The sequence below is a fragment of the Anser cygnoides genome, chromosome 2 (assembly GCF_040182565.1).
Source record: "Anser cygnoides isolate HZ-2024a breed goose chromosome 2, Taihu_goose_T2T_genome, whole genome shotgun sequence".
In the NCBI taxonomy this organism is placed as follows: Eukaryota; Metazoa; Chordata; class Aves; order Anseriformes; family Anatidae; genus Anser; species Anser cygnoides.
In genome coordinates this window covers 133,717,291-133,744,683 of record NC_089874.1, presented here as the reverse complement: position 1 = coordinate 133,744,683, position 27,393 = coordinate 133,717,291, and the positions used below count along the sequence as shown (strand labels likewise).

The window sequence follows — 27,393 nt, the reverse complement described above, 5'->3', positions numbered from 1 at the left end:
CAGTAAGCGATAGACCAGTGACCCCAAGGAAGGCGTGATGCCCTCAGTTAAAGCAGCAATGCTCTTCTTCTTCTGCGAGGGAGGCAGAATTTTCATGTCATGCCATGGTAGCTGCACCCATTCTCCCACTCTTATTTAGTGTATTTTTACAGATCATGAAAAACAAAAAATGCAAGAAGTGTGCTCCATCTCTAACTTCTTTCAGACAAGGTAGGTAGAAGGGATGATTCACAGATACTCAGCAAATTATGAAAACGGTCAATAGTTTAAAGTTATGGGAAAAGCAATCTTCCCTGATGTGCAGGATGAACATACAAGACAGATTTTTCTGCTGTTACAGAGAGCTCAGTAATACAATGTATACAGTAAGCAGCTAAAATACTAGTCGAGTTGAAGTAGCAATAGATTCTGCAATGACAGATGCTGCAAACTAGAAGTGTACAATTGCATGATCCCCCAGACTTCTGAATCCAGTCATTAGAAATCTTCTCATCACCTGCTGATAAACAGTTTCACTATTAGGGCATGTTTGTCTGGTGTGACAGAACATCACTTTTTAACTTAGCCCTATCTGACAGCTCCTTGGAAAACTACTTCCATCACAGGCACTATTTCCCAACCAGTGTAAAAGTAATACTCAAGACACTGATATTTCTGAGTATTTATTGTGGCACTTTAAAGCATATAAACTCCATTTCTAGATGTTTCAAGCCAGTTAAAAATAATAATAATAAAATGAGGCTTTAAGTTTTAGGCAGTATTTCAGTAGATTTTGTTTAAGAGTTTGTAGAATGATACTAGACAGGAAATGGGAATTTTGCTGGGAAAACAAAGTGTTCTCAAAATAAGGCTTCCTTGAAGCAAAGCACTTACGTGTTTACTTAAGTTTATCATGTCTATTGGCTCACCAGTATGTATATTTCTTCAGATAAGAAATGTATGGGTTTGAAACGTGAAAAAAGAAACCAACCCCTGAAAATACATTCCTCTATTTAAACACCAGCAAGGCTTATCTCTTGTGTATACCCACCAAATTCTATTTACTTTGTAACATGCAAGATAGAAACAACTGTAGAGCCTGAATTCAAAATGCTTTTTTCTATTTTAGATTTTAATACCATAGCAATTAAAGATGAAAAGGCTGGTTAAAATTCAGTTTGCTATTATCTGTTTGTCATCAAACTTTGCATTATCTTGAACTGAAGACAGTTTGTAGCAAAGCCTAAAACCAAACTGAGTTTTTATAAAACCTCACTTAAATTCTACTATAGTAACAACATTTCCACTTCATATATTTGAAAATTTTCTTTAATAGCCTCATAAGTTCAGAATAGTTACATAATAGTTACATCACGGCTTTTAAAAAGGATTGCACTCAGCTACTCAGTCCATTGAAATACTAGAAAACGGGGAAAAGGAAATTATGGAGTGTAAAGGAGCTCTGTCCACTGAACTGAGTTGTTTGTAGCAAGTTCCTACTGAATATGAAGACGTCCTCACGCCTTCTGGTAGACTCTAATACACTTGACACCATTCATGTCACATTCCTAGAAGATAAAGAAATTAATTGATTAATTTGCCTTGGTACAGAATGCAAGGAAAAAGGCTGCAGCTAAAAATCTTTTAGAGTTACTTCTCAGTCTACCAGCCAACAGCACTCAAGGATGAGAAAGCGGGACTGAACTCACCACCACCAACTGTCCATCCACAAGTTTCCGTGTTATTATGGTCTTCTTGCCATCCCACTCCTGTTCCTGGATCAATGACCCATCATCTTTTAGGTTGATAAGCGTCTGAAATAAAGAACCCAAGATTTAATATTTTACCCATGGCATTTGATGAAGGCTGATGTTTTCTAACACTTTATTCCAAAGGAAAAATTCCCACCCCAGCTCACTCAATAGTAATTTTGTCACTGTCTTCTACAAAGCTGGGCTATTATCTTTTTTTTTATTGATCCTCTTCTTACATTAGCTCACTGTTCATTCACTGCTCTGACACATTCCTGCATGCGAGAGACCTTAGACAGCATGCACATTTTCAATTAACAAGAGCAGACGATGTTCTCTGTTCATCGCTTTGTCCGTGGGCTTTGAGCTTTTGTGTAACATTTATCTGATCTTGCAAAAACAGATGCATTGCCAGCACGGCGTTGAAGGTGGGGGAAAATGGTACATAGACAGCACTCACACAAGAAGGTAAGAGACATACTTGAGGGCTTCTTTGTTTTTAACCTCCTTTTGGATGATTATTCTCCCCACTCAGTGCAGAGAGAACCCTTTTTGCCTTCCAAAACGGTGATTAGGAACTGTGATTCACATTTATGCCTGGTGTGTAACCCCTGCACACTGAACCAGGCTGTTGTTATGCAAATAGCAGAGACTGAGCGGTCAGGTTAACTGTAGGGCTGAATTGCCTCTGATTAAACATCAATGGGATTTTTTTCCATAGGCTTCAAATAAAGTGCCATTTGGCTTTAACATGGATTTAAATGTCTATTGGTTTTACTAACACAGTGCTTGCCCAACAAATTGAAAACAACAAAATACAGAAGACATGACTAGCTTCAGCATTTTCCCTCTTTGGAAATTGCTTAATCCAGAAAAACATTAATTGATTTCAATGAGACTTACGGTGACAGCTATTCATCAAATAAAGCATTGTTAGTATGGATGTGAAAGCTGACTTTTAAACAGTATCTTCATCTGTGAAACAGCCAAAGAACTGTGTTTATTCAATAGAAAATCTAGTATACTGACCTGAGTTTTTCTGCCATCTAATGTACTTTCCTCAAACTTCTCACCAAGCTTGAAGCTGAACTGTGAAGTTTTGAAGGTGCTTTCTGTTTTTACGGTGATTGTATCTCCATCCTTAATAATGTAAACATCTGGTTTGGCCATGCTTCCCATTTTTCTCATGGCCATACCCACACCTGCAAGGCAAGAGGTACCAAGTGTCACAAAGTCAGTTAAACCCTAAGGCTTCGGACCACGCAAAAGTTCAAACACCTAATTCCCATTTAATTAGTCACTTAAGTACACTTGAGAATCAAAGCTCAAGAGTCACAAAGAAAAAGGATGTTTTAAATTACCCATTAATGGAGAAGGAAAAAAAAAAGTATATGCATGGTTATTCCTCTGCTTCCTCAAAGAGATAAGGTTAAATCTATTTTGCCTTATCGAAGACTGCCTGATGTCCCAGAACTCAGCATTAATTTTTTACAAACAGAAATACGCAATAAACAGGAAAACAAAGACAAAAGTATAAAGTAACATAAAAGTGTTTCCTTTCAGTTCTGAATGTTTTAAAAATTCTGCAGAATTAATTGACTGGCGAATCCACCCGCGTATTTATTTCAACTTACTCAAGATACACTCTTCAATCACGCTGTACACAATTGCAAGCATGCAATTTTTAATAAAATTTCATCCTCTACATCCTGTCTCCAAAACATAGGCTTCTGAATTAGAATACTCCCATCATGTGAAATCCTGCTTGCAGGCAAATTACACGAGGGGAAAAAAAGGACCTTGAGAGAAATGACCTTTGCAAATGACTGAAAATTCAGCACATTCAGGGTATCATTTGTAGACAGTCTTCCTCAAAACCCTTCAGCAAAAAAAAAAAAGATTCATCCTCCCTCAGCCTGTGTGCCCTGTTCAAGTGCTTTGCTTGAGTCTTTTTGATCTGAAGGGTGAAGACATCAATAAGAGGGTGTTCAGGCAACAAACTAGACTCCATTAAACTGGAAAGTGCAGATCTGAACCAAGAATTGATAAGCAACCAAACAGAGCAGAAAGTGCTACCAAGTCAGTGAGCATCTGTGCTCTGCAATTGGCGTGGTTAGGAATGCTGTCAGATACAGCGCAGCACTCCGCTGGAGTGTGCAGCATACTTGGGTGAGGTCTGAGTCCACAAAGCAAAGATTACAGTTTCCTTGGGAGGTGAAAATCAGAAAGAAATTCCCAGACACTGCTTCTCCAGAATCAGCTCAGATTCAAGGAATGAATAATGATGTAAGCGTCAGCCTGCAGAGCAAAAACCAGTCCTCCTCAGTCCGGGTTTTGTGCATGGAACTGGAAGTTACTGGTGTGGTGTCCCCCACCCATCCCTTTGCTGTTGTCCAGTCCAGAGCAATCAGTGAGTTATTTGACCAGCTACACCTTGAAATCCGACTAAACAGAGATGAGCCAAGTAATTTTCTCCGTATGGCAAGCAGTGAAATTCACACTCCTTTATCCTTGAACATTCTTTTACACAGAGTGAGCAGAATCTGCAGAATCCCATTTATAGTGTGTCTCAATAGGATCAAAGGCAGTTTCCTAAGTAGTCAGCAAGGGTGAGTTCCAATAAAGGACTGGTTCCTAAAGTGTGACTTGGAGTAAGCTTACTTGCCTAAATTGCAACTGTAAAACAGAAAAGTGACTGGTTTAAGATTGCCATCTGAACACAAACAAACTCACTTGCTGCCTACACATGGGAGGTGCTCTGTAGTTGCAGCACTTAATTTCTACTTTGAAGTTGCAGTTTGAGCACATGCCTGGCCCTGGCCGTCAGACGCGAGCACCGCAGCATCCTGATGAACTGAGCGGAGCTTAACATTCTTGAATTTCCTCCACCAAAGTCTCCCAAAGGGCTTAATCCAGAGGGTTACCTCGGATCATGCCTATCACACATTGACAGGTCTCTCACAAAGTGCACTTACAGCCCCTGCTTTCTGCAGGGCATAAATGCAACGATGCCTTTTGCATTTTACACGAAGAGTGCGCGACCTAAATTCCCTCCCATCCTCCCTCCAAAGACGTTCCAAGGCAAAATCTCCCACCTCCTGAGAAAGCATCCTAGCTTTCAGCAGGGAACAGACTGCAGAAAAGAACAGCTTCTGGGCTACACGGACACCGCAGTGTTTCTACCACCTGTTGGCCATGATGCTCACAGGGGAGCAGGAATTCAGTGCTCACAGAGGAGGCTCCGGGTTTCAGCCCTGCTCTTGATTTAGAAACGCGGTGTTGCAAAACGTACAGCAACCTGGAGCTGGGGATGGCAAGCCAGGGACATCCCCGTGAGACACAGAAGGATACAAGCAGCCGGTGGCAATGCTCAGGGTACCCGCGGGCAGCCGATCCGCTGGGGGTCTCTCGGAGACACCCCCGGTGACTCCCTGGGGACGCAGCACGGCTGCGGGTGGCAGGTGGGTGCGGCGAGGGGCAGGGGGAGCGCAGGCTGGCGGGGATGTGCAGCTGCCCCCGAGCCATTACGGTGCAAAAAATAAATAAATAAATAAATAAATAAAAATAAAATGGAATGGGATAAAATGGGATGGAGCAAAATGGAATGGAGTAAAATAAAATGGAATGGAGTAAAATAAAACGGAATGGAGTAAAATAAAACGGAATGGAGTAAAATAAAACGGAATGGAGTAAAATGGCATAAAACAAAATAAAATAAATAAAAATAAAATGAATAAAATGAAGATAGCGCCGCCGCCTCCCCACCCCCGTCCGCGGACCTTGGACAGAGCCCTGCCGGCGTGCGGCGAGCCCCCGCGCCCTTACCCAGCTCCTTCATGTACTCCTCGAAGCCCTCGCTGGAGACGAGGCACCATTTGCCTAAAAACGCATCGATGGCCATGGCGGCGGCGGCTCCGGCGGGGCTGGCGGCGGGGCTGCGGCGGCGCGGCGGGCGGCGGACGGGCGGCAGCGGCCCCGCGGGCGGCTTTATGGCCGGGCCGCGGCCGTGTGGGGCCGGGCGCAGCCAATGGGGCGCCCGCCGCGCCCCAGCCCCTTCCCCGCCGAGCCCCCGCCCGGCGAGACCCGCCCGCGGCGGCCGTGACAAGAGCGGGCACGCCGCGGTGCTGCCCGGCCTCCTCTTCCTCCTCCTCCTCCTCTCCTTCCTCCTCCTCCTCCTCCTCTTCTTCTTCTTCTTCCCCCGCCTGTGGAAAGGGCCCGGCGGGGGAGTGCGCTCTGGTACGAAGCTGGTCGCCGGGATTTGGGCCCCAAGGAGGTTTTTGCAGTCTGGGGTGATGAATCCTAAACTGCGCTGCTTGTTAGGGATCACAGAATCACATCATAGTAACAATGGTATTTTTGTGATAAATCAGGCAGAAACGAGCATGGGGCGTCATGTGGTGCGGAGAGAGGGCAATTAAGAGTCAGCATCCCCAAACTGCATGGGATTCCTTTGCAGGTCTTCCCACTATCCCCCCAAATCCCGTTGGTACATCCCATGTCACTAAATCCAGCAATCTGCAGCGTGCTGCAGACCCAGAAGACCTGTTATAGACATGCAGTGACAGCAAGCACCATCGACCAATACAGGAAACTTATGCAGGTACACATTAAAAAACAAAGCCTTCATGAAACCTCATGCTTTAGCACAGGGAAAATGCAGATTTAGTACCCCGATCTGAGTGCGTCATGATCCACAGTACCCTAATCCCCACTTCTTAAAGAAAAGCACTGCAGTTACCATTGCTGCTAACCAACACCATCGCAAAATTTCCATATTTACTGGGCCCTGTGAAGTTTGGGCCAATCATCTCTCAAATTCCACCAGGTGCACAGAGAGACTTATTGTCATATTTTGGAAGAAAGCTTCTATTTCTGAGTTGCAACAGAAACCCTGATTCCAATGTACCCCAAAGATTTGTTCCCATCATCGGGATTATGCCGATCAGCGTCTCTTTTGGCCTTGCATCAATCTGGGTGAAACCCAGAGCCAGCATCTCCCAGCCAGAAAAATAAAAATCTGAAGATATGCCCAGTGCCTGGAGCTTTTTTTGGTATAGTAGCAGTGGCTATGTGCTTCTTTGCCAGTATTTTCGTGAAGGAATTTGAAACCAGGGTGTCAAAACCGGAGGAGACAGCAAGGTCTCTGTGCCCGTTCTAGAACACCACAAGATGGAGGGGTGCCCTGAATCTGGATGTTTTGGTGCTTCTGTTTACGTCTTGCAGTGATGCAGTGTCATAGAGCAAAACTGCATCAGTTCAAAGGTTTAATACTTTCTAGAAAAGGTCAGATTTATCATACACTAAATAATCAGCTCATTTTTCAGCTGTGATTTTTTTTTAAGTACTTCTATGTAACCTTCCCTACTGAACTGCCTTTAATTACCTTCCACTTCTCTGACTGTATGTTTTCTTTTAATATGCAAACAAAGCTATAGCGTCTGGTCATAAGGCAACAAGCCACATTGCTTTTTTTTGTCATTAAACAGGAATATTGAAACACAAGACTTTCAGCTTCCTTCCACTTTTATCTTCTTCCTTTTTTTTTTCTTTAATTAGGCTGAAGTTTACTGCCCAATTCACGTTAGCGGAACCAAAATGCTGCCTGTCCTGCAGTTCCCTTCTGGTTGTTTACAGAAAGGCTAAATTAAAAGCAATTAGATCAGGGATCAAACAGAATCATCTTTCAGGAATTAGGAAGTCTTCAGTCTTGTAAAATGGGGACGATTTCTAGAAATAGAAGTCTTGGCTTTCATCCACCTATGCTAGCAAAGAATTTGTGATCCACCTTCCTGCAGCACTGCCTGCAGATGGCTTATGATATACAAACATTATACAGGTAATGCTGATAGTGCGACAGAAGATGTAAAATCCACTATTTCCATCTAGTGGTGAGACGGTATTCCTGGATCTGAAGGATGGGGAGATCCACCTATGTACCTGTACAGAATGCTCTGTGTTTTGAACCCTCCCACAAGTCCTTTGTTTTGATTTACTCTCCTTACGAACTGTTCAAGTCTAGGCATGTTCATAAAAGATAGAACATGAAAGAAGAGTCTTGTATCTCTTTTCTGAAAAGTAGACTGTTAGGATATGGTGAAAATCTCTCAATTTTTACAGAAATCTAGCATTTTGCAAATTAATCCAGTTATATAGATTACTGGCTGTGATTCTGTCAATGCCACATCTCAAAAGTTCTTTGAAACAGGAGAATGCCGAAATTCATTGTATGTCTTGTATCAAACAAATTAACTATAAGGACCAAAGATGTGTCCTTTTGGGTAAGGTACAAATGGACTGGACTACCAAAAATACTTGATTTGCTACTACAGCAATATTGTACATATATTGGCCAAACGTTTGAAAGGTGATGGAATGCAGTTACTTCCTTTGAGAGCCAAAATGAAATGGTCAGATATTCAGGGATGCTTGGGCCATGGGGATCTCTTTGTGTAAATCCCAGTTCCTGCCTAATTTGATGCTAACATCATTGTCTGGTATGTTTTGTGTTTAGCCTCCTCTCCTCCCTACACATATCCCAAGAGAAGCAGCAAATACATATGTTCAAACCTGAAAGTGTTCAATTCCCGTGCCACATATTACTGTTTCAGTGCAGACAGCTTAAGTTCTGTGAGGGAAGTTGTCCTCTTCTCCACGTTAGACTATACGTGGTCCAAGAGAAGAAGAACTGAAGCAACACTGAGAAGTGTAAAATTTTCCATGGAAGTTAGTTGCACGGACAGCACGTAGCCAGTCGGCAGCAACCACCGGTCTGGCAGTTTGGGCCTGCCAGAGAGGATGTTTTTCCAAGGCAGCCAAGCCCTTGCATCTTGTAGGAGGGGAGGATATTGCAGTCCTTTATTACCAATTGCAAAGAAAAGGACCAAAGGAAAAGAGTGCAGAGAGACCTTTGTCCTACTCCTCTGGGCTACTGCACGTCGCGCAGTGACGCTTCAGCTGACACGAGAGCTGGGAAGCCGTGACCAGCAGTGTTTGAGGTTTCTCTTCACGTAGCCATAGCTTTGCCCATTCCATGTAAGCCAAGCCATATTTTGTCTTTCAGAGTCGTAATACCTGCTCCTTGGGCAGGGCAGAGCACCACCTCGCTTGTCTGCAACGTATCACTGATTAGGTTGTATGGGAGATGCAACTTTTTCCCTACACCTTTACTCATTAAAATGCCCATATGTTTAACTTGGAAGGAACCCAATCTGATAGCACAGTGCTTTGCCCGACTGTGTAAAAGGGAGGATCTTGCCTTCCTTCCAGTGTGCAGACATATCACACACATATATAGTACCTTTCCTAAGCAGTATGCTTCTTCTAGACAAGACTACCTCTTAAGAAAGTCTTAAGAGTTTGCCAGGAAAATTGGACAGCACAGCCCAAATTCTACTCTTCATCCTACATCTAGCTGTAAAATAAATTCAAACAGTCCATGAATAATAGTTACTCACCCCCCAAGGCATGGATGGGAAAAATTGCATAGGTGGCACAGCTTTGTTTCTGTTTCCTGGTTGTACAAGTGTGGTTTTCCCTTCCCCGCCATGTCATCATGGGTAGACATGATGAAACACGTGCTGCAGTTGCATGGCTGGCGTAGGTAAGCTTTCCTCCATGTGAGGAGCTCTGAACTTGGGCAATTCCAGACCAGGGATTATGAAGCAACACACGAACCTGCATGTTTTCATCTGTATGTCAATATATTTAAGTTCTTCTGGAGTGTAGACATTGCATCACCCTGAGCTAACCGGGCTGGGCACGGCCTGTGTTTTATCAATGGGCTTTGCGCAACGCGTCTCGGCTTTCACGTCAAAACAAAGCCAGTTTACTCTCCAGCTCCTCTTCCTCCAAGGAGCCCTCCCTCTGGACGTGGAGGCTGCCACATAGGCGCTCGGTGGCTGGCTGTCAGGGACGGGCTGGTTCACGCGTGGCCGGCTGCAGTGCCAGCCAACGGGTGCCCCGGGCGCTGCTGATGCCTCGGAGAATTAACGTAATGCAATTAGCACACTGTCAGCCTCAGCGCGTGGCCCCTGCGCCGTCATCAGCGTGTTCAAAGCAAATTTAAAGGGAAATGCTTACATCGAGGGGAAAGTTTCCTGCTCTGATGTTGTGACAGCTCATCGGCAGTGCCTTGGCTGAATGACAGGGAGAGCATCAGAGACCAAAGTGACCATGGAGAGCAACTCCAGGCTTCATTTTCCTCATTTCAGACAAAAATGGGCTGATCTCAGTTCCAGCTCACCTCACGGTGACTTCAGATATACGAGCTTGAGTCTGACTTTGGAAGGTTTGAAAAATCCTCTTTATTTAGCAGCAATATCTACTCTGAAGAGCAAACATCCACACATTAGTATAAACACATTTTTATTTCACTTCTGAAATTCATAGTCAGAATAGTCATTGCAATGTTAAAAACAATCGGGATGATTACAAATTGTCCAAGGCTGTCCATTATCCATAGCTTATTAGCAGGGGACACCTGCTCACAGATGAGACTTTCAGAAAGGTAACAATCTGCAGGGCTTTTTAGAAAACTCAGATGTACAAAACATTAGCCCCAAACTCTATTTGGTTATAAAACCAAATAAAAATAACCTACTTTGTCCTTTCTGTGTTCTCAAACAATAAGGACATAGAGTTATGGTAAGGACAAAAAATGGCAAAATTATTTGCAATAAATAACGATGAAAGAAATATTTCTACAAACAATGAGTATTAAGCATATGAAAGCATATGAAATTTAGAATCACAAATTGCAGGCCTGCCCACTGGATTTTAGAAAGGACGTATAAAGTTTTAGTATTCATTTTCAGTTACATATTCTAAGGAAAGTTTCATTACCAAGGATATTAATTGATCATTCTAAAGGTAACCTCAGGAAAAAGTTTTAAAGTTTTAATAATTGCACTGCTTTTCATTCTCAGGGTTTCACCAAGGAGAGCATCACAGGCCCAGCCACTTGCCCTTCACAGAGGCAGGGTCTTCGCCTCTCAAGAGGACCGAGCTTTTCCTCTGCCAGGCTCTGCCCAGCTCCACAACTCGCCACCCTGCACAGAGGCACATCAGTCACACGAGGGGCTGTGGAAGAGCTGTGCCATCCCTGACGTGTTTTACCTTGGCCATTACTGCCAGAATGGGAGTATGGCTCCACCGAGATGAGGAGAGTGCTGGGTGTAATGTTGCCACAGCCTCAGAAGGTGCCCCAACCCCCCTTCCTCACCTCTTAGGGGTGATGTAGGTGACAACTCCTTTCTCAGGAGCTTTGGAGTGAGGGGGACCATGACTGCTGCTCTCTGCGTTGAGCAAAACCCTCATCATAAATTGTTAGGATTATGCGTAGCCTGTTTAATGGATTGGGTCTCTCAAAGGACGTTGTCCTGGGGCATCAAGGGCTTAAGTGTGAAATAGATCCCCAGATCACCGCGCAGGAAAGCTAACTTTTGCCAAAAAGCAGTCTACTCATGGTTGCACACCATGGGCAGGGATGGACTCTTGGGGGTGTCATTCCAGCTTCCAGTTCTGACCCACCTTGCAGGAAAGCCCTTTCTCTTTCACAGACTGCCGAAGGAACCTAGAAAAAAAAATTGGAAGCTACAGATAGTTTATACTGCTGTCCCGTCCCGCTCCCATTGCCAACATGCCAAGTTTGCCAAGTGTGTTAAGTACGTGACTTGTATTCAAAAGATCTTCTTCTAAGAAAATTCTTGCCTCTGGCATCCCAGGCAACCGTGCAGGATAGGCAGGTATTTTCCAGTTTGCTCTTCTAGACCTGAAAAGCCTCACTGTATTTGGGTTTAAGTCCTTGATTCCTTCTTGCAATATGAGCTTACATTTCTAAAACCTAGGCCACAGAAAATCTGTGAGGAGGAATAATACCTTAATTTATTAATTAAGGTAACCTTAATAAGAAATACCTTAGTTCCCTGATTTTTTTTTTCTTCTATGTTTCTGCCATAAAATACTGTTTCTGGTACCCTTCCCTATATGTGCATATACTAGGGAGCAGTCTAACTTGGTGCTGAGCTATATGAAGGAAAGGCAGAAATAGCCATACAATTCATTAATTTTCCATTTCTAGTAAATACTGTGGGATTTGTCTGAGAAGCAGATTTTGAAGAGAAGTTCTCTAAAGTCCCACCTAGAAAAAGAAACTTTAAAAACTCAATGAAAATAACGTTTCTTTTATTCATGCAAGTGATTTGAACCACTCAGACTTACTAGTAATGAAAAGACAGTTTGAGGAAGAACTGTGTTTCACATGACAAATTTGCTGGTTTTTCTTGCAGGCCATGCTATTTTTAAAGTCGGGTTGGTCTTTCATCCCCTGCTGAAAAAGGGTGTAGGAGTCAAAAGAAACAGAGAAGTATTAACTGGGTAAAGAAGGAACAAGAAGGAACGTGCTGCTTTGTCTCCTGCCTGTCCTCTGAACTTCCTGCAAAGATCATCAGACTGAGGTACGAAAACTTGTCCACGAAGGACTCAGCCTTTCCCAGGCTTTGTTCCTATTGACCAAGCATTTTCACAAGCAGGTCTGCCACTCTGTTCTTCTAGCTATTTTGTCTTAAAAGAAATGCTCATTTCATATGTAAGCACACCCACCTTCCCTCACGAAGCACAACACAGCCCCCCATTTGATATGCCATTAACCTGTCTGCAGCACTGCCAGTACGCAGGGAAGTGTTTCAGCCAAGCAGAGCCTCTAAGTTCACGTTAACCCTGCTTTCAAATACCACTCTGAAACTTAAAACAAGACATGATCAAGACAGATCAACATGGGAACTCATTCACCTTCATACCTCTTAATATCTATCCCTGAGCACAGCCTTAATTTTGTAAAACCTTGAGAAGGCCAGCTCAAGGTAAAGATTATTTGCTCTTAGGTAAAAGACAATCAGAGAGCAAAGTGGCTCCGCAAAGTGCTGCTGTGTCCCAACATTCCTCAGTGTACAGAGCCAACAAGGTTGAGGGAGAAGAAGAGAACAAGCAAGAGTCTACCAGAAGCAAAGCTTCGCAATTGTTCAAAGCTACTGCAAGCTCCTGGCGGACAGCAAAAAGGGCTCAGAAGATTGACTCAGGCCTCCCAGAGGGAAAAGACAAGAGCGGATGAGATCAAATAGTTGCAGGAAGGAAAAAGGCTCTTAAGCCAGGAGAAGAAAGGAGGGGATGAAAGCACAGTTGAGAGAGGCACTGTCAGTAGGCAAGCTGTTGGCCTGGAGGTGACTCCTAACCACCCCGTGGAGAAGCCGGGCCTGGCATCCAGGGTTGTGCATTCAGCTGATGAGGTGGGCAGCAAGCCAGCAATTCCTCAATTACAAGGGATGTACCCTCCCTGTGCACGTGTATACGCATGTGGAAGATATGTTTTGGGAGCAAAATTAAAAAAAAAAATCTATTTTTTCTTTCTCTCTTTTTTTTTTTTTTTCAATTTTCACTTCATTATACCATATTCATTCGTTGCTCATTCAAGATTTAGAGTACAGGTGAAAAACTAGGACAAACCATAATTAATGCATTCTTTCACATCCAATAGGGCAGATGATTTTCAGAGATGAGTACATGATGCCTAAAAACATTTTAAAGTCATCACGTGCTATCAGACATCCTACTTACCCAACATGGTGTGCTGTTTGTATTTAGTTAATCAGTGTTTTAAGGACCTGTTCCAGCTCCTTTTATATTTAGGCAGGTGGCTACATTTTGGCGAGGTATTATCATCAACATTTGTGGGTCAGACAATAATAACATGCAAAGTCAATGCTCATCCAGCCCTGCCTTGTTCTGCATGACTGACCTTAATACCCTCTATATCCACACCCCTAGCCTGTGGATGTCGATAAAATGTCTGAGCAGCCGGTCACTCTGCTTTGTTTCATTGTCACACAGGAGCAGAAACTGATACTGCATGAAGAGCTCACAGCAAAATTATCTGAATGCTTAAAGAATAAATTCATTAAAGATTATCTTCAATATACTTTAAAAATGAATTTGCACTCTTATCTGCAGAGTACAAGGAGAATAATTTTCTACATAGCAACATAATAATCAGAGTACCCTCTTGCCCCTATTGCTTGTATAATTTCACTATCTTGTAGTCTTGAGAATGCACGTTCTTAGCTTTGTTTTTCTATCCTGTACATTTTCCTTTATGTTACATATTTGAATCCTAGAAAATTACTTTTTTTCATGCACAAAACATACTGTACTTTTACCATTGCAAATTGTAGCTAATAGCACACACAGCAAAGGCAGCATCAGCCTACACTTTGCCCACCGAGTTGTCAGTCATTTCTCAATAACTGTGTTATCGGCCTTTTGCCTGATCTAAGCAACAAAGCTGGGCACCTCTGGGTTAAAATACCTGAAAAGATTTTGTCTATAGAGAGTTGGATGCCTCTCCATTAGGCTAAAGAAAAAAAAAATCTTCCTTCAACAGGGGAGATTTATTTTGGCTGTAAAAAGCTGAACTGGGACCTTCATTTTTCTCTCTCTCCCTGTCACATATATAAACCTCTATCTTGGACCAATATAAACACTCTAGAACCTTAATATTACTTAACCCCTGTTTTATTCTCTAAGGGCATATATATGGCTAATTGTTTATGATGCATACAAGTGCTTCACATTTGCAGACAACCTTTGCATAATTTACTTAATCGTTGGACAAACTGTTAAAAAATTAAAAGATCACAAAAATCACCTTTCGAGCATACAAATACATGATTAACTGGGGATTAAAATAATTCTTCAGTGTTTTTCCACTTCTCACTTTCTCTCTAAGACTAATTCAGGTAACATCTTGCCACAAAATATTTCTCTAAACTGAAAAAAAAAAAAAAAGGAACTCAAACTGTCCTTTGAACAACTTCTTTTCCTATTTTGTTCACTTTCTAAAATACTCTTTTAGCTTCACAGGACTTGCAGTCCTTTCAAGGAATTTCAGATGTTTTCATAACTCCTTCACCAGAATGGAGCTCAGTAGTAGGTTCAGGAGCTCAGCATTCTGAAACCACCTCAAAGAGTTGGTGGCCTAACTAAAAATAAATAAATAAATAAATGAATAATAATAATAATAATAAAGGATAACAGACTGCAGAGAAGGTATTCATCCCAGACAAAGTAGTTCACACGTGTTGTTCCTGTGTCTGAATTTCACTGACCTATCTGCCCCAATCATTTTATCTCACCCTCTTCTATTTCTTGCAAACATGCAGAAGAGGCCACCACAAAACATCACAGGTGTGTGTTTAGCACAGCTCTGAGCCTTCATCTGCAAGGTGATAGAGATCACCTTGACTTCAACAACCTGGTGAAGAAGTTGTGAAGACAGACCTTAAAACTGCTGCTAGATAAAACAACGTTGCTTTCAGAAAGGACACTGTCCATTTACAAATCTTGGCAAAAATAAGTTCAGATTAGTTTTAGATAAAAGATTCATGCCCTAAGTCTGCCGTCAAATTAATGTCATACTAAATGTACGACTAAATGTACATACTAAAATTTTATATAAAGTCGAGCATCTGATTAACAACAGGTAGAACTAATGCCTCAATAGGACTGCACCTGCAGTTCTTGAAACTGGAGCTTTGATCACATTTTCCTTAAGAACTGAACTAGAACAACACTGATGCACATGAAATGCATGTGCTGTTGACACCTTCACCTGCACAGCCTGAGGACAGATCAGCCCTTCCAAACCCACAGAGCTCTGCAACACAGATGAGACACCTAAGCACTTACGTTAATAAATAATAGGGTTGGACACTGGGCTATAAACACCAAATAAAGCTCTCCCTTTGATCTTTATAAAATATTTAATGAAATCTCCCACAACTGAGTTACAAAAATCTTACAAAACTGAACTTCAAAGATAGACCTTTTCTCCAATTATCAAAAACACTAACTTATGCTTCCCTTTGAGCTAGACTTTGCTACTTTTATGCAGGATGAGTAGCTCTACAGTGTGTTCACAGTCCCATTACCTTGTTACTTTAATTGCTGAGCTAAATTTACATATAGCAAATCTCACACTTTCTTGAAAAACAGAAGAAGAAAATGGCAGGGACTTAGCAACAGAGGTAATATAAACTGGGTATCAGAAAATCTACTCTGTATTTGCAGCTTGCAGTTCCTCAGCTATGCCAATGATGAATACTTTTGAAGTCTTCTTCAAATATTTATATTTAATAATTTTCACAAATGATAACTGCTGTAATATTTTGTGTTCCGACACATAGAAAAATTGTTGGAAATAACATCTAGAGAGACCTGTCTTCAGTTTAGTATTTATTAACTAATGTGCAGTATTCGTAGTTATATGCAAATATATGTGATATTAGTCCAACATGCAGATGACAGAGGCAGGTGCTTAGAAAGATGCATTCACGCATCTTGAGTCACTCTGATCCACTGATGAATTGTCGATGCATTATGCCTTCATTTCATGGAAGGCAGGAGAACATTTAAATAGTTCATTCTGCTCTACGTTAACTTGGTCAGTGTTTCAGCCATCTCTCTTAGAATTTGTTGCATCGGAGAAATCCTTCTGTACAGTTTCCTGTTTTAACACATGTAAATGCAAACACAGCTGTCGTTCTGTTCTTCAGGGATTCTTCTTCTTGCTTTTCTGTTCTGCCTTAAGCTCTTTTGTATTACATCTGGACCCCAGTGCTGTTAACATTTCTACTGTCGTTAGGTTGGCTCCTTTCATTATCAATCGGTCTCCATCAGCTGTAAAGGAAAGAAGGAAAGAAATTTCAAGAACTCAAAGTCTAAGCCACAATTACTTCAGTGTGCAGTTGTGTTTTGTATACATAAATCCAAATACCCTGTTCATCTTGTCTGATTAGAAGGTAGTCCACTTACCAAGAAATCTTATTACACAACAAACAAATATATTAAACTGCACTGAATGAGCATGTAATCTTTATTTCTGTACTGCATTATTCAAAAATAAACATTTTCTCTAGATGTATCTATGGTAAGAACATATATTTCATAAGAGTGCCTCACATTATACCCTCAAAATTATCTAGCAGGAGGTAGTGTTAGGCATAATTTCCACACATGGCTCAGCAGTTTAGCAGCATGTTGTATATGGTCCATTTCACTTACTTCTTTAGCCCAAACAGTGAACTGTTTTACACAATCTGCTAGTTGTAACAACAAAAAGTAGAGAGCACTAGGATTTCTAAAATTCTGAGAACAAACAAAAGAACATACCACTTTAAAACAGGGAGGGAGCATTAGAAACTAAGGGCAGTACCTAAGTTAATTTTTAATTTTACAAGATTTGCAAATATAAAAGATGTATCCAAACCTATATAATGCAATACCATGCAGGGCATCCAAGTTCCAGTAACAGTTGCCAACTGCAAGGGCTGAAAACTTCACTTGGAAAAAATCGGCTCTTAGAAAGTGAAGAGTTCAGAGCTCTTGGCATTACTGAAATAAATTGTTTTTGTTTTACACTAGAAAACATTAAGCTTTACCGCTTAAGTCTTAATACATCACAGTTAGAGTCGTGGATGTGAAAGGCAGAGGCATGGGGGAGGGAGAAACAACCATTGTCAACACTAAAATAATTTGGCTTTCCTCAGCAAAGTTAAGTACATTCAGCACTTTTGGCATTTCTTGTGATTCACTAAATATATAAAAGCTTAAAGAAAAGTGGGTAACAGGAAAAAATAATAATGAAAACTTTAATGGGCTACATGCCATATTGGGCCATTACAGCACAGTAGGAGAGAAGATGCAGCCAGAGAAAAGGACAAAAGCAGATTACAGCCATCTGTTCATAGCCTTGAATCTGGGCTGCTTCCAGAACTGAGGAAATTTCCACCATCATCCCTTCCTCCTCACTGTACTCTCAAAGCAAACTGAGAAATTCATTGTACTCCAGTTGACCTCATTTTGCAAGGCCACCTGCACACGTATGGTCCTATACGAGCAGTTCCTTCAAGCTACATAACAAGTTACTCAATTGTATAAGCAGCTGAAAGTATTAAACTTCTCTGTTCTCAAGACCAAGATACCTCCACCACAGATAACAAAAATTTACAAAGTGAACAGATTCTTACATCAAAACAACGCTACACTTCCTTCCCGGGAACTCTGTTTGATTGTGTGGTCCCACAAGTACGTTACTGCAAAAGCAGACTCAACCCCACCAGATCTAACTAGTGCAAAGACAAACATACATGTTTCTATATATATCAAACTGTCAGTGACTACCTCTTCCTTTTTTTCTCCTGCTGCACAACGTTTAGGTGTGGACCAGAACCAAAAAAAGTAACCACAGCAAAAAGTATTGTAAAGGAGACGAAAACGCTGTAAAAACACAAACTTGGAAGGTTTTTTTTGTAAAGATTAAAAAAGAATTTCTTACCAAACATAACATCTACAAGTGGTTCAGACCCGTCGTGTCTCACATCTGCAGTCACTTCGCAGTTCCTGTTAGTGGCTTGTACTTTTTTACGGCTTATACATTCAAGAAATTTTCTGAAAATGTATTTAAAGATATATTGAGTACACGGTCGGTAGAAATTACAGTAAACATATGGAAGATATTTCAAAAGCTGATTTGAACAGCTTGACATGGCGGGGTGACAAAAGTATAAACATAATGGAATTTGTATTTGATAGTTTCAGACGTACTTTTTATGAGGTAATCACTTGTAAAAATCCAGATGGATGTTCCGTATATACTAACACGTAGAAGGAACTTTGCAAAACTTCAGTGCATTTCTCCCAGCTGGGTTAATAATAAGTTATTTAAATTAACTTGGGGTTAATTGAAATAACCCCAAGGTCACCGTGCCCCCCCCCGCCCCCCAGCTCCTCAGCGCAGGCCCAGGCCGCCCCGCCGGGCGCAGGCCCGAGGCCCAGGGCACACCAACGCTGCCGGGGGGCCGGGGCCGCTGCAGCCCCCCGGAACCCCTCACCTGGTGCTCTCCACGTTGGACTCGAAGGGGCAGAAGCGGACCACGATGCTCTTCACCGGCCGCAGCACTACGTTGATCCTGCCCGCCATCTTCTCGCTGCCCCTCTACTACAACTCCCAGCAGCCCCCTCGCAGAGGCGAGCAGTGGGCGGGCGGGCCGTCTGCCCCAGAGCCGCCTGGGAAATGTAGTCCGCGGGGCGGCTCTGAGGCGGCTTCCTACTCGGGTGTCCCTACAAGCCTAATTTAATGATCTGGGGCGCTCCAAGCTGTGCTTGTGTATAGTTAAAGGAGAGAGGCCAACCGACTCTTCCTTCGACTGTGTAGTGCCCTAAATGCCTGTTTAGGCATGGATTTAAGTACCCAAACCTAAACAGCATAAACACCTCCTCGGGTGTGAAGGTCTGCTCGAGCAGAAACCATTGCAGTCACTATTGCCTCAAGGCTTTGTACTGACCTGCTCCTAAATAGTGTTTGATTTTAGATGTGCCAACAGCACCTGTCTGCCCTAACGCTTAGGCATAACACCTTGATTATGTTTTGCACTTGTTCTGATGATGTTCCATGTTAGGAACTTCTTAATTGGAGTAGTTCTCTTAATATATTATAGGCGTAACTGTGATCCTCCAATGATACTAAAAAGAGGGGAAAAAAGTATATGGAAAGAGGTAATATTTTTGTTAGTCCAGTAGATAAAGTTAGAGAAAAAAGGCAAGCTTTTAACGTAAAATTGACATAAAGGATCTGCTCAGGGCGCCAGTACCACTAAAATTGCATACCATAAGCAGAGGTTATGGAATAAAACTTATGGGGAAGCTATCGTATTTTATCCATAAACTTAAGAATTAAGGTTGCTTGGGAAGTCTGTATTTATTTATTTATTTTAATTTTACTTCTATCCCTATTAAGTGACAGATTTTAATGTCATTCACAAGTACTGTAGTTTATTCAATATGATTGAGTAAATGAGGATATCAATGAGGATAAATATAACGTGTAGGCAATATGACCAAGGATAAATTAGAGGAAATATTTTGGAATATATCAACCAGAAGGGATGCTTGTTGTATTGGAAGTGAATACATTTTTTTCTGATAGGTTAGATACTCAATCTTTAAACAAAGGTTTTAAATATTCGTGTGGTTGGTGTAAGCTGTATATTTTCCACTAGATGGCAGAAACCTCCTTGATAAATTGTTGCAATGGTCTCATTACTTTGTTCTGCTCAATGCTATTGAGATCTTATTAAGGATTAGGGATAGGGTGGAATAAACCTAGTAGTAATGGCATTTGAACACGTTGTGAATTTTTATTTTAATATTCAATACAGACCTATGTTTCCAATCTACAGGAAATGCATTGAATATCTAGCATCCTTTGTAAAGGGTAACCTATTCTTAGAAGCTTATCTTTGTTTATTGGAAGTCCCCTGTGCTCTTTTTAAATTACACAGTTATTAAGAAAAATCATTCTCTTCACTGAGACTTAGCCAATAGAAATTAAATAGTAAAACTAAACTCAGAGGAGTCAATATAGTTTTAATGTTTTTATTCTCTGTCTTTCTCATTTTTAATCGTAGTCTTTCCATTATGGGAAAACAATACATTTCTTTGAAATGTGTTTTGAAAGAATCCTCTATAACCAATATATGTCTGATGTTAATAGAAACTTTTCCTGAGTAAGATATAAAGGAACAGATCCAGGACCAGGTAAATGGAATACTTTATACTTAGGAGTTAAAAGTAACTTACAAAATGTCAATATATCTTTATCATGACACAAAGAGCTTAATCTATTCTATTTAAAATCTGTAGCAAAATTTCCATCAGCTTCTGTGAGAGCACTGAAGGAATAGCATCAGTAAAGGACTGAGAAGAAATAATGATCACTGATTTTTCTAAGGGATCTACTCTACGTGCTGTTGGTACTATGACACTTAATGACTTCAAAATAGCACGGCAAAAATATTTTATATTTCCTCCTATTGTATTTTTATAGTAATTTAATGTAGAATGTTTAACATATGCTGCACAGTTAAATGAAGAAAAAAATGTTTTTTCCTTACCAGAAATTTATTGTCAGCAGTGAAAAATACATCTTTCTTATTAAGCTATCTTTTTAGGATAACTGAAAACCACTTCTGCCTTTTTAAACTTTTTTTTTTTTTTTGAAGACTGAGAGATTTGCAGTAACATGAAAAAACAGGTATATGTGAGCAGAAAGGTTCTATGCTATTTTCAAAGAATGTAATGTGTCTGTGAATGGAAACCAAGGGACTGTGTATCCTTCCTTACATGTTGACAAGCAAGTTTTTCTCTACACACACTCTAGATGCAATAATTTTAGCTTATGATAATTCTGGTGGAAGTGTGCTAACTTTTATAGTAAATAAATTAGACAGATAGCCAGCAAGGTGACACAGCTATTAAAAAGAACAGCATTTCTTCATCTGCCTTTAAGCCCAGGCGGTAGTTAGCCCCAGTATGTTCAACTACTCTCAATTTATACAAGAGTAATTCCAACTGACCTCTGAAGCATAACATTTAAATGCCTTTTCAGAAAAACTGATGATTTGTCCATGAGGAACCTTGAATCAGTCCCTCCAACTCAAGCAAGTAATCTGGGAACAGTCAAACATCTGCATTTGAGACTCTTCTCCAGGGATATCCTTTGGAAACTGAATGATTCATGATTCTTATACCTGGTGATAATGATACACATTCCCAAAGCATAGTAACATGAAGAGGCACAACAGATACAATATTATAATAGAAATAATTTTAACATTCCTTTCACTAGGCTGATCTTTTTTATTATAAACGTTGCCTCATCCCAAGTCTACAGATTTTCATGTCGTTAGTTTCACTGAAGTGTAGTCATGAGCCTGTAGATGATTTATATCTGGGCACCATACATAGCAAGGGAAAAATGCAGCCACCTTTTACACTTTAATTATGAAGAAGGGCAGAAAAAGACCATCATATTAATTATAGTCAGTCAATTTTCATCTTTTCTCATTAATCCTCACGGTTCTCCTAGATCCAGGGAGGATTCTTTTCTTTACTTATCATATTCCTGTTCTGTAATGTTTTATGACTATAGAAAGGCCCACATTTCAGAGGTCTTGGAGTCTGATGTCTCCATAGTTTGGACATGTCTGGTTTTAGTATCTTGGCTAAGGCTTTTGATTGCTCTGAATGAACTGAAATTCATTTCTTCCCTTTAAATGTGATGATCTTTCAGTTTCTTCTTCCAAAACACTGCATGACAGAGGGCTCTCGAGGCTTCTTTTCAGGTATGGTATTGTACCTCCATGCACTTACTTGGTTCTGCAGTTCATTATCTGTGCTTGTCCTCAGCTGATTCCTTACTCTGCATGTTCATCCTTTTTTTCTTTTGTCTGAGTCTCGTCACAAATATTGATAGGTGCAGCATTTAGCAATCAAAATTTCGTGTCCACACATCCAGCTGTAACACTGTGTAGTCTAGGAATAAAATGTAATGCTTCCTTCGGGGAGGTAGCCACTGCTAAGAAGAAGAGAGGCAACACAAGTCCAACAGCGTGCCTGTTTTGCGCTGAGGTGATGCTCCCAGGTGGCCACCCAGAAGAGGCTCTTGAAGGAAGACAATGCACTGTGCCTGACAGAAAGAAAGAGTTTTTTCCAGAAAAAGAAAAACATTCCGACGGGAGTGAAGTCATGAGGCATATCCGTGTAAGAGCTATGGACAGAGAAGGTCAAGATCACAGAGGGCTTGTAGGAAGTCGTTATAAGATACTAGTGCCATGCTGAAGGACATGCTGGGATGAATCCTCTACTGTACTGGAACAGCACTGCTTATTGTACTGAGTCATAAAAATATAAACCAGTCTGTGTTTTTGTCTTGCTTTGTTTCTTCCTTTGAACTGGATATTCTTACACCATATGTCAGTTACTGATTTTTTTTAAATATTTCCCCAAAGAAGAGTTCATAAAGATCCTTTATGCCCCTTAAAATTGTCAAAGTTAAACATAGTTTTATGTTAATAGTACTACTGAATTTGTGTACCATTAATAAACCAACTAACAGTTGAATGCTGTTAATGTGGTTTTCAGAAATAAAATTAAACTCAACCAACAAAAGTGCTGCCTAAAACGAGCTTGGTTTACAGTTCATTCTGAAATAGTAACTGCATATCGGTTAAGAGAAGCTTTTACGGGAGTGAATAAACAGATTCCCTGGTTGCTCTTTACTCCTCTGCAAACATGTACTTCTGTTGCCTGAGGTTGCCAGTTGCCAGCAGAAATGTTTGCTAAAATAATATGCAGTATTTAACTGGCTAAGAACACACTGTGCCAGTCCCTGGCTTTTGTAACTTGATGATTTCTTCATGATAATAGCTACATCTTCACGTGAGGTAGAACAAAAGCTTCACTTCATCTGTTTTTCTTCTCTGCGTAATAAATACCACATTGAATACATGCAGCTATCATTTGGATTTTTATGCGGATTTAAAATATGCATTTGCTTCCAGCGAGTAAAGCTCATTATCATAATAGCACAAGGCACAAAGATGAGCTGAAATGAGTGGCAACGACCCAAGGTTAGCACCTTAAGGTCTGGAATCCCTGCATGAAGCTCCAGGTAGATTAAATATGTACATTTGGACTGTAAAGGTCCTTCCACACAGTGACCCGCAGGTACCTTCCTGTTTGACAGTCCTAACTTTAACAGAAACTTTGTCATAATTTAAGAGGGAATACATTTCCAGAACCACCCTAACAGCATGATTTGGAGAAAGCAGTTGCATTGAATTTCGATCTATGTTTTCAAAGGCTTCCTGAAGGTTTGTCTGTGCTTGGGATAACTTGTTACAAATTTTGAGGAGCTCAGCAGCATATTGACATTTGCACTACTCTATTAAGGGTATGCTTCAGTGTTGTGAATATTGTAAGCAAAGCAGTTTGTTTTCACTGTCTTCTGCTAAGAATAGCCATGCTTGTAGATTGATGTCCTAGGGTATTTGTATTGTCAGCAAACTATACCAATATTGCTCAAATGAACATGGTAACTAGCCAAGGTAGTCTCTCTATGCACTTTAATACTTTCTGTGGCAGGAACTTTCACCTGATATTCTATAAGCTTATTTATGCATCAGTTCTTACCTCTCTTTTGATAGACTGCAGGAAGGTATCTAGACATTACCCACAAGTAAACCATAGATTACAGTATAGAATACCACCCTAACACAGAAGTTGAAACGTTAAGTGCCTCGTTAGCAGACATAAAGGAACACGGTATCAAAATAGAGGATTTTTATCTAACCATTTTCTGTAACTAGTTTCATTTCATTATCTATTAATTAGCATAAGGAATCTCAGGAGAGTCACTCTAGAGAATTCTTTTCACCTATACGACTAGAAGACCATATTTCTTTGAACTTGAAAACATATCAACATCATAGTGATACGGTACTAAATTTAGTACTGTAACTCCAATATAAAGCTACTTTGCATTTTTGAGAGGCCATGTTAAAAATATTCTGTATTGTAAATCTAAATACGCCAGTTTTCTTAATGAACATCCTTCACATGGAACTCTCGTTTTGTTTGCAGTTTTATGCTCACTTATGAAGAAAATAAAACAAACCCCCTAGCAACTGGGTCATGAATATGTTGGTCTGGCATTGTATTAGAATAACAGACATGTATGTGTGGTTACAAACCTGCATAGCACAGGAAGAATATGATTCAGTTGGCTTCACGCAAGAATTTCAGATGCAGCGCAGTCAATGATATGCACAGACACTGCAGCAATTAGTAGAATACAGATCTGAGCCATTTCAAAGTATTTGTCAGGTATCTCCTTATGTGATTATAATAATAGTGTAATAATTACATTATTCTGTACTAATTGAAGTAAGCATGTCAGAAGATAGAAGAGAACAAATAGGATAATGCAGGAGTTGTTATAGATACAGAAACTACATTATATAAACAATAGGCAGCAGTTGACAATTTAGATAGGTATTCCCAGGGAAATTATACTAAAGAAATGAAATTAGGAATATGGAATGCCATATAAATAGCAAAACCAGTGAATTTTATTTAAGCATATTTTGCTAGTTAAAAAAAGGGATGTAGGAATTATAATTTCTTAAAGTGGTGGTTTTCAACCTGTGGACCTTTAGTGATCTATGAACTATTTGTTGTGGGCTTGTGAAAAATTATTTTAAAAGGAAAATTCTAATAGTTGGTAGGCTTGCATTCAGGATCAAGGACTCTCCATCTCCACTTGAAAATTGTGAGGATCCACAGGTCGAAAAAAGATTAATCACCATTGTGTAAGTTGTCACCGTTCAACTCTGATGGTATGAGATAGCAGAGCGTTGGTTACTAGGCTACTTCCAAATGATCATTTTTTTTCAGACAGGGATTTTTAATGTTTTAAAAATATCCAAGATTCTTCTCTGTATCACCCAAAACAGAAGAAATCATTGTAACTTCACTCAGTCTGGATTTCTGACAGCGCACGCACAATTCATCCCCCTTTAGCTGCATTATCTAAGTTAAACCTCTCAGGGCCCTTAGGATAACCAATTCCGTTGTTACCTTCATTCACCTTCTTGTGTGAAGTACATGCATATTAAAGAGGGAATGTGTGAGCCATTCAAGCAAATATTCAAAGGATGACCACTTCAAAATAAAGGCAGAGAAGGAGGCACAAGCTGTCCTCGCATATGTTTACAAAATCCCTCGCACCATGATTATTGGGTTTGTTGGCAATACCAGAATTATGGAGTTCATTCACAGTCCACTTCCATGCTACAAGCACAAGGCAGGTTTGTCTATGCAGATGCAAGCTAATAAGTTAATAACTGTCCAGAGTAATAAGAATGGTGCTCCTGCCTTGCCTGATCGAAGGTGAGCACGCCACTGGAGAACAGCAGTAGTGCACGGCAAAGAGGAAACTGCCTGTGGGGTCTCACAAAATACATTTATGGCATCAGACATCTTCTGTGATGAGCCAGAGGTCTCCACCACCCTGCCCTGTGCTGCCTTTCATTTGGCATTCAGGTAAATATAATTAAGCAGAGGTGATCAACTCAGAGGAATAATTGCATCTCCCAGCCCCATACAAATATATATAATCTATTTCAGTTATTGATTTGGGCTATTTGGTAGTGACATATTTAAGTTTTAAATTCTCTGTGCTGCTCATTGTCTAAATAAGCTTTTTCTGCCTCTCCCTCTCCTGGGGCTTTTGGGACGTAGTCAATACCTATAAACTCTACAGCTGTGACAGGAAGTTTCATCTCATTAAAGTGCTTCGTGAGTGGAGATTTCTTTATTCCCTCTTGTGATTTGTGTTCACAGTTTCTGACCTTTAATATCGGTGTTGTCTCACCGATACATTGGGTGCCCCTGGGGAGTGCATTCACGAATGTCACCTGACATACTGGGGGATTTATACTTTATGTTATGTACTTTCCTTATCTGATATCAATGTATTCTCAGCTGTTTATACTCTCACTGCAATAGCTCAAGTAAAACCTTTCTTCTAGAAGATCAACTTCTGGGGAAATTCTTTTATTGCTTTTAGATATTGCTTCTCTACCATATTTTTTCACCATAGTTACGTCAATAATGCAATTTTTTCCTCTTTAATGATGCAGTTCCTCAGTAAAGACCATTTATCTCCAGGAATGTCATAGTTTTTTTTTAGTAATTTTTAGTCATTTTTTTCCACTTATCGTACCTGTGGTTCTGACTGTGTCGTGTTGCCTAGGTTTCACAAAACTGGGTTATGACTCATCCTCTTTCTCCCTCTTAGAGCACCTCCAAAGGGCTTAAAGGGGTCATAAAATAAAAAAATACAAGTGAAGGAGCAGCTACTCAGCTTCCTAACACTACAATACTTCCAAGAGCCCACATACTTCAAAGTGATGGGGGTTTGTGGGCATGCGACTATTAGATGAGAGCCGGCTGCCGGGGCATCCCAGTGCTCCTTTGTGAGTCAGCAGCGCTGGTGTCAGCAGTCTCTCCAGCACCTCCTGCCACTAGGTGCTCATCCAAGCCACGGGCCCCATGCTAGCACGGCCTCGCTCTGCTCTCGGTTGCAGACCCAGCACAACAAAGCACACTTGAACACCTTGGGAGCTGCGTGTGGCTGAGGAGCCCCAAGGCTGCCACCCACCATCTAACAGCAGCCAGCAGTTTCCAGAGTTGCTGTAAGTTCTCTCAGCTATTAGTTACAAATATTTGTCATTCCCTACATCTAAGGAAATGAGGCGGCTGCCTTCTCATCCTAGAAATGTGGGGAGGGCAAGCTAAAGGAGGAAACCATGCTGAAAGGAGTTTCACAAAGATGGATTGGTCCAGAAAGAAGCTGTACTCCAATAAATGCTACCCTAAACCGTTTTCCATTCTCTGTGTTGCTAAAATTTCATTTTACAGAAAGAAATAGCTGAGCAGGGTTCTGATTCCTTATCAGAAGCTTGCTGAAGCCACCAACAACTTAAAACTGCTAATTTTTGAGTGACATTGCACGCTCTTGCAGGCCATAAAATAGCTCTTTCTATCAACTTGAGATTTAAATCTATGCGTAACTGGCTCCACATTGCCTGAGAATGATCAAATTGTAGGAGCAAAAATGAGGAAGCTCTCTGAAGAGAAGTGCCATGGGAATGGCAAAGTAGTTTATGTTTCCATTAGGAAAAGTAGTCAAATGTGAAGCAGTTTTAGCTTG

The 27,393-nt window shown here is 40.8% G+C and overlaps 2 protein-coding genes across 2 annotated transcripts; both read right to left on the bottom strand.

Annotated features, from left to right (window-relative positions):
- Nucleotides 1-646: 646 nt before the first annotated feature.
- On the bottom strand, nucleotides 647-5,712 carry LOC106030566 (fatty acid-binding protein 5). Its single transcript, XM_048068394.2, has 4 exons — nucleotides 5,556-5,712; nucleotides 2,760-2,932; nucleotides 1,689-1,793; nucleotides 647-1,547 (listed from the first exon to the last, which is right to left on the bottom strand). The coding sequence occupies exons 1-4, from the start codon at nucleotides 5,629-5,631 to the stop codon at nucleotides 1,497-1,499; spliced, it is 405 nt and encodes a 134-aa protein (XP_047924351.1). The 5' UTR covers nucleotides 5,632-5,712; the 3' UTR covers nucleotides 647-1,496.
- A 10,288-nt stretch (nucleotides 5,713-16,000) lies between these two features.
- Nucleotides 16,001-18,826, bottom strand: MRPL53 (mitochondrial ribosomal protein L53). The gene is made up of 3 exons (XM_013172413.3): nucleotides 18,671-18,826; nucleotides 18,115-18,227; nucleotides 16,001-16,457 (listed from the first exon to the last, which is right to left on the bottom strand). Exons 1-3 carry the CDS (start codon nucleotides 18,757-18,759, stop codon nucleotides 16,330-16,332), a joined length of 330 nt encoding a protein of 109 aa, XP_013027867.2. The 5' UTR covers nucleotides 18,760-18,826; the 3' UTR covers nucleotides 16,001-16,329.
- Between the last annotated feature and the right edge of the window lie 8,567 nt (nucleotides 18,827-27,393).

Bases quoted from the DNA above. Each gene is read 5' to 3' on its own strand.
- LOC106030566 (XM_048068394.2), bottom strand. From the start codon at position 5,631: ATGGCCATCGATGCGTTTTTAGGCAAATGGTGCCTCGTCTCCAGCGAG. The intron at 2,933-5,555 runs GTAAGGGCGCGG...CTTGCCTTGCAG, and splicing joins GGAGTACATGAAGGAGCTGG to GTGTGGGTATGGCCATGAGA. The intron at 1,794-2,759 runs GTCAGTATACTA...TCTTTATTTCAG, and splicing joins TAGATGGCAGAAAAACTCAG to ACGCTTATCAACCTAAAAGA.
- MRPL53 (XM_013172413.3), bottom strand. From the start codon at position 18,759: ATGGCGGGCAGGATCAACGTAGTGCTGCGGCCGGTGAAGAGCATCGTG. The intron at 18,228-18,670 runs GTGAGGGGTTCC...ATACATTTTCAG, and splicing joins TCCAACGTGGAGAGCACCAG to AAAATTTCTTGAATGTATAA. The intron at 16,458-18,114 runs GTAAGAAATTCT...TTTCCTTTACAG, and splicing joins ACTTGTAGATGTTATGTTTG to CTGATGGAGACCGATTGATA.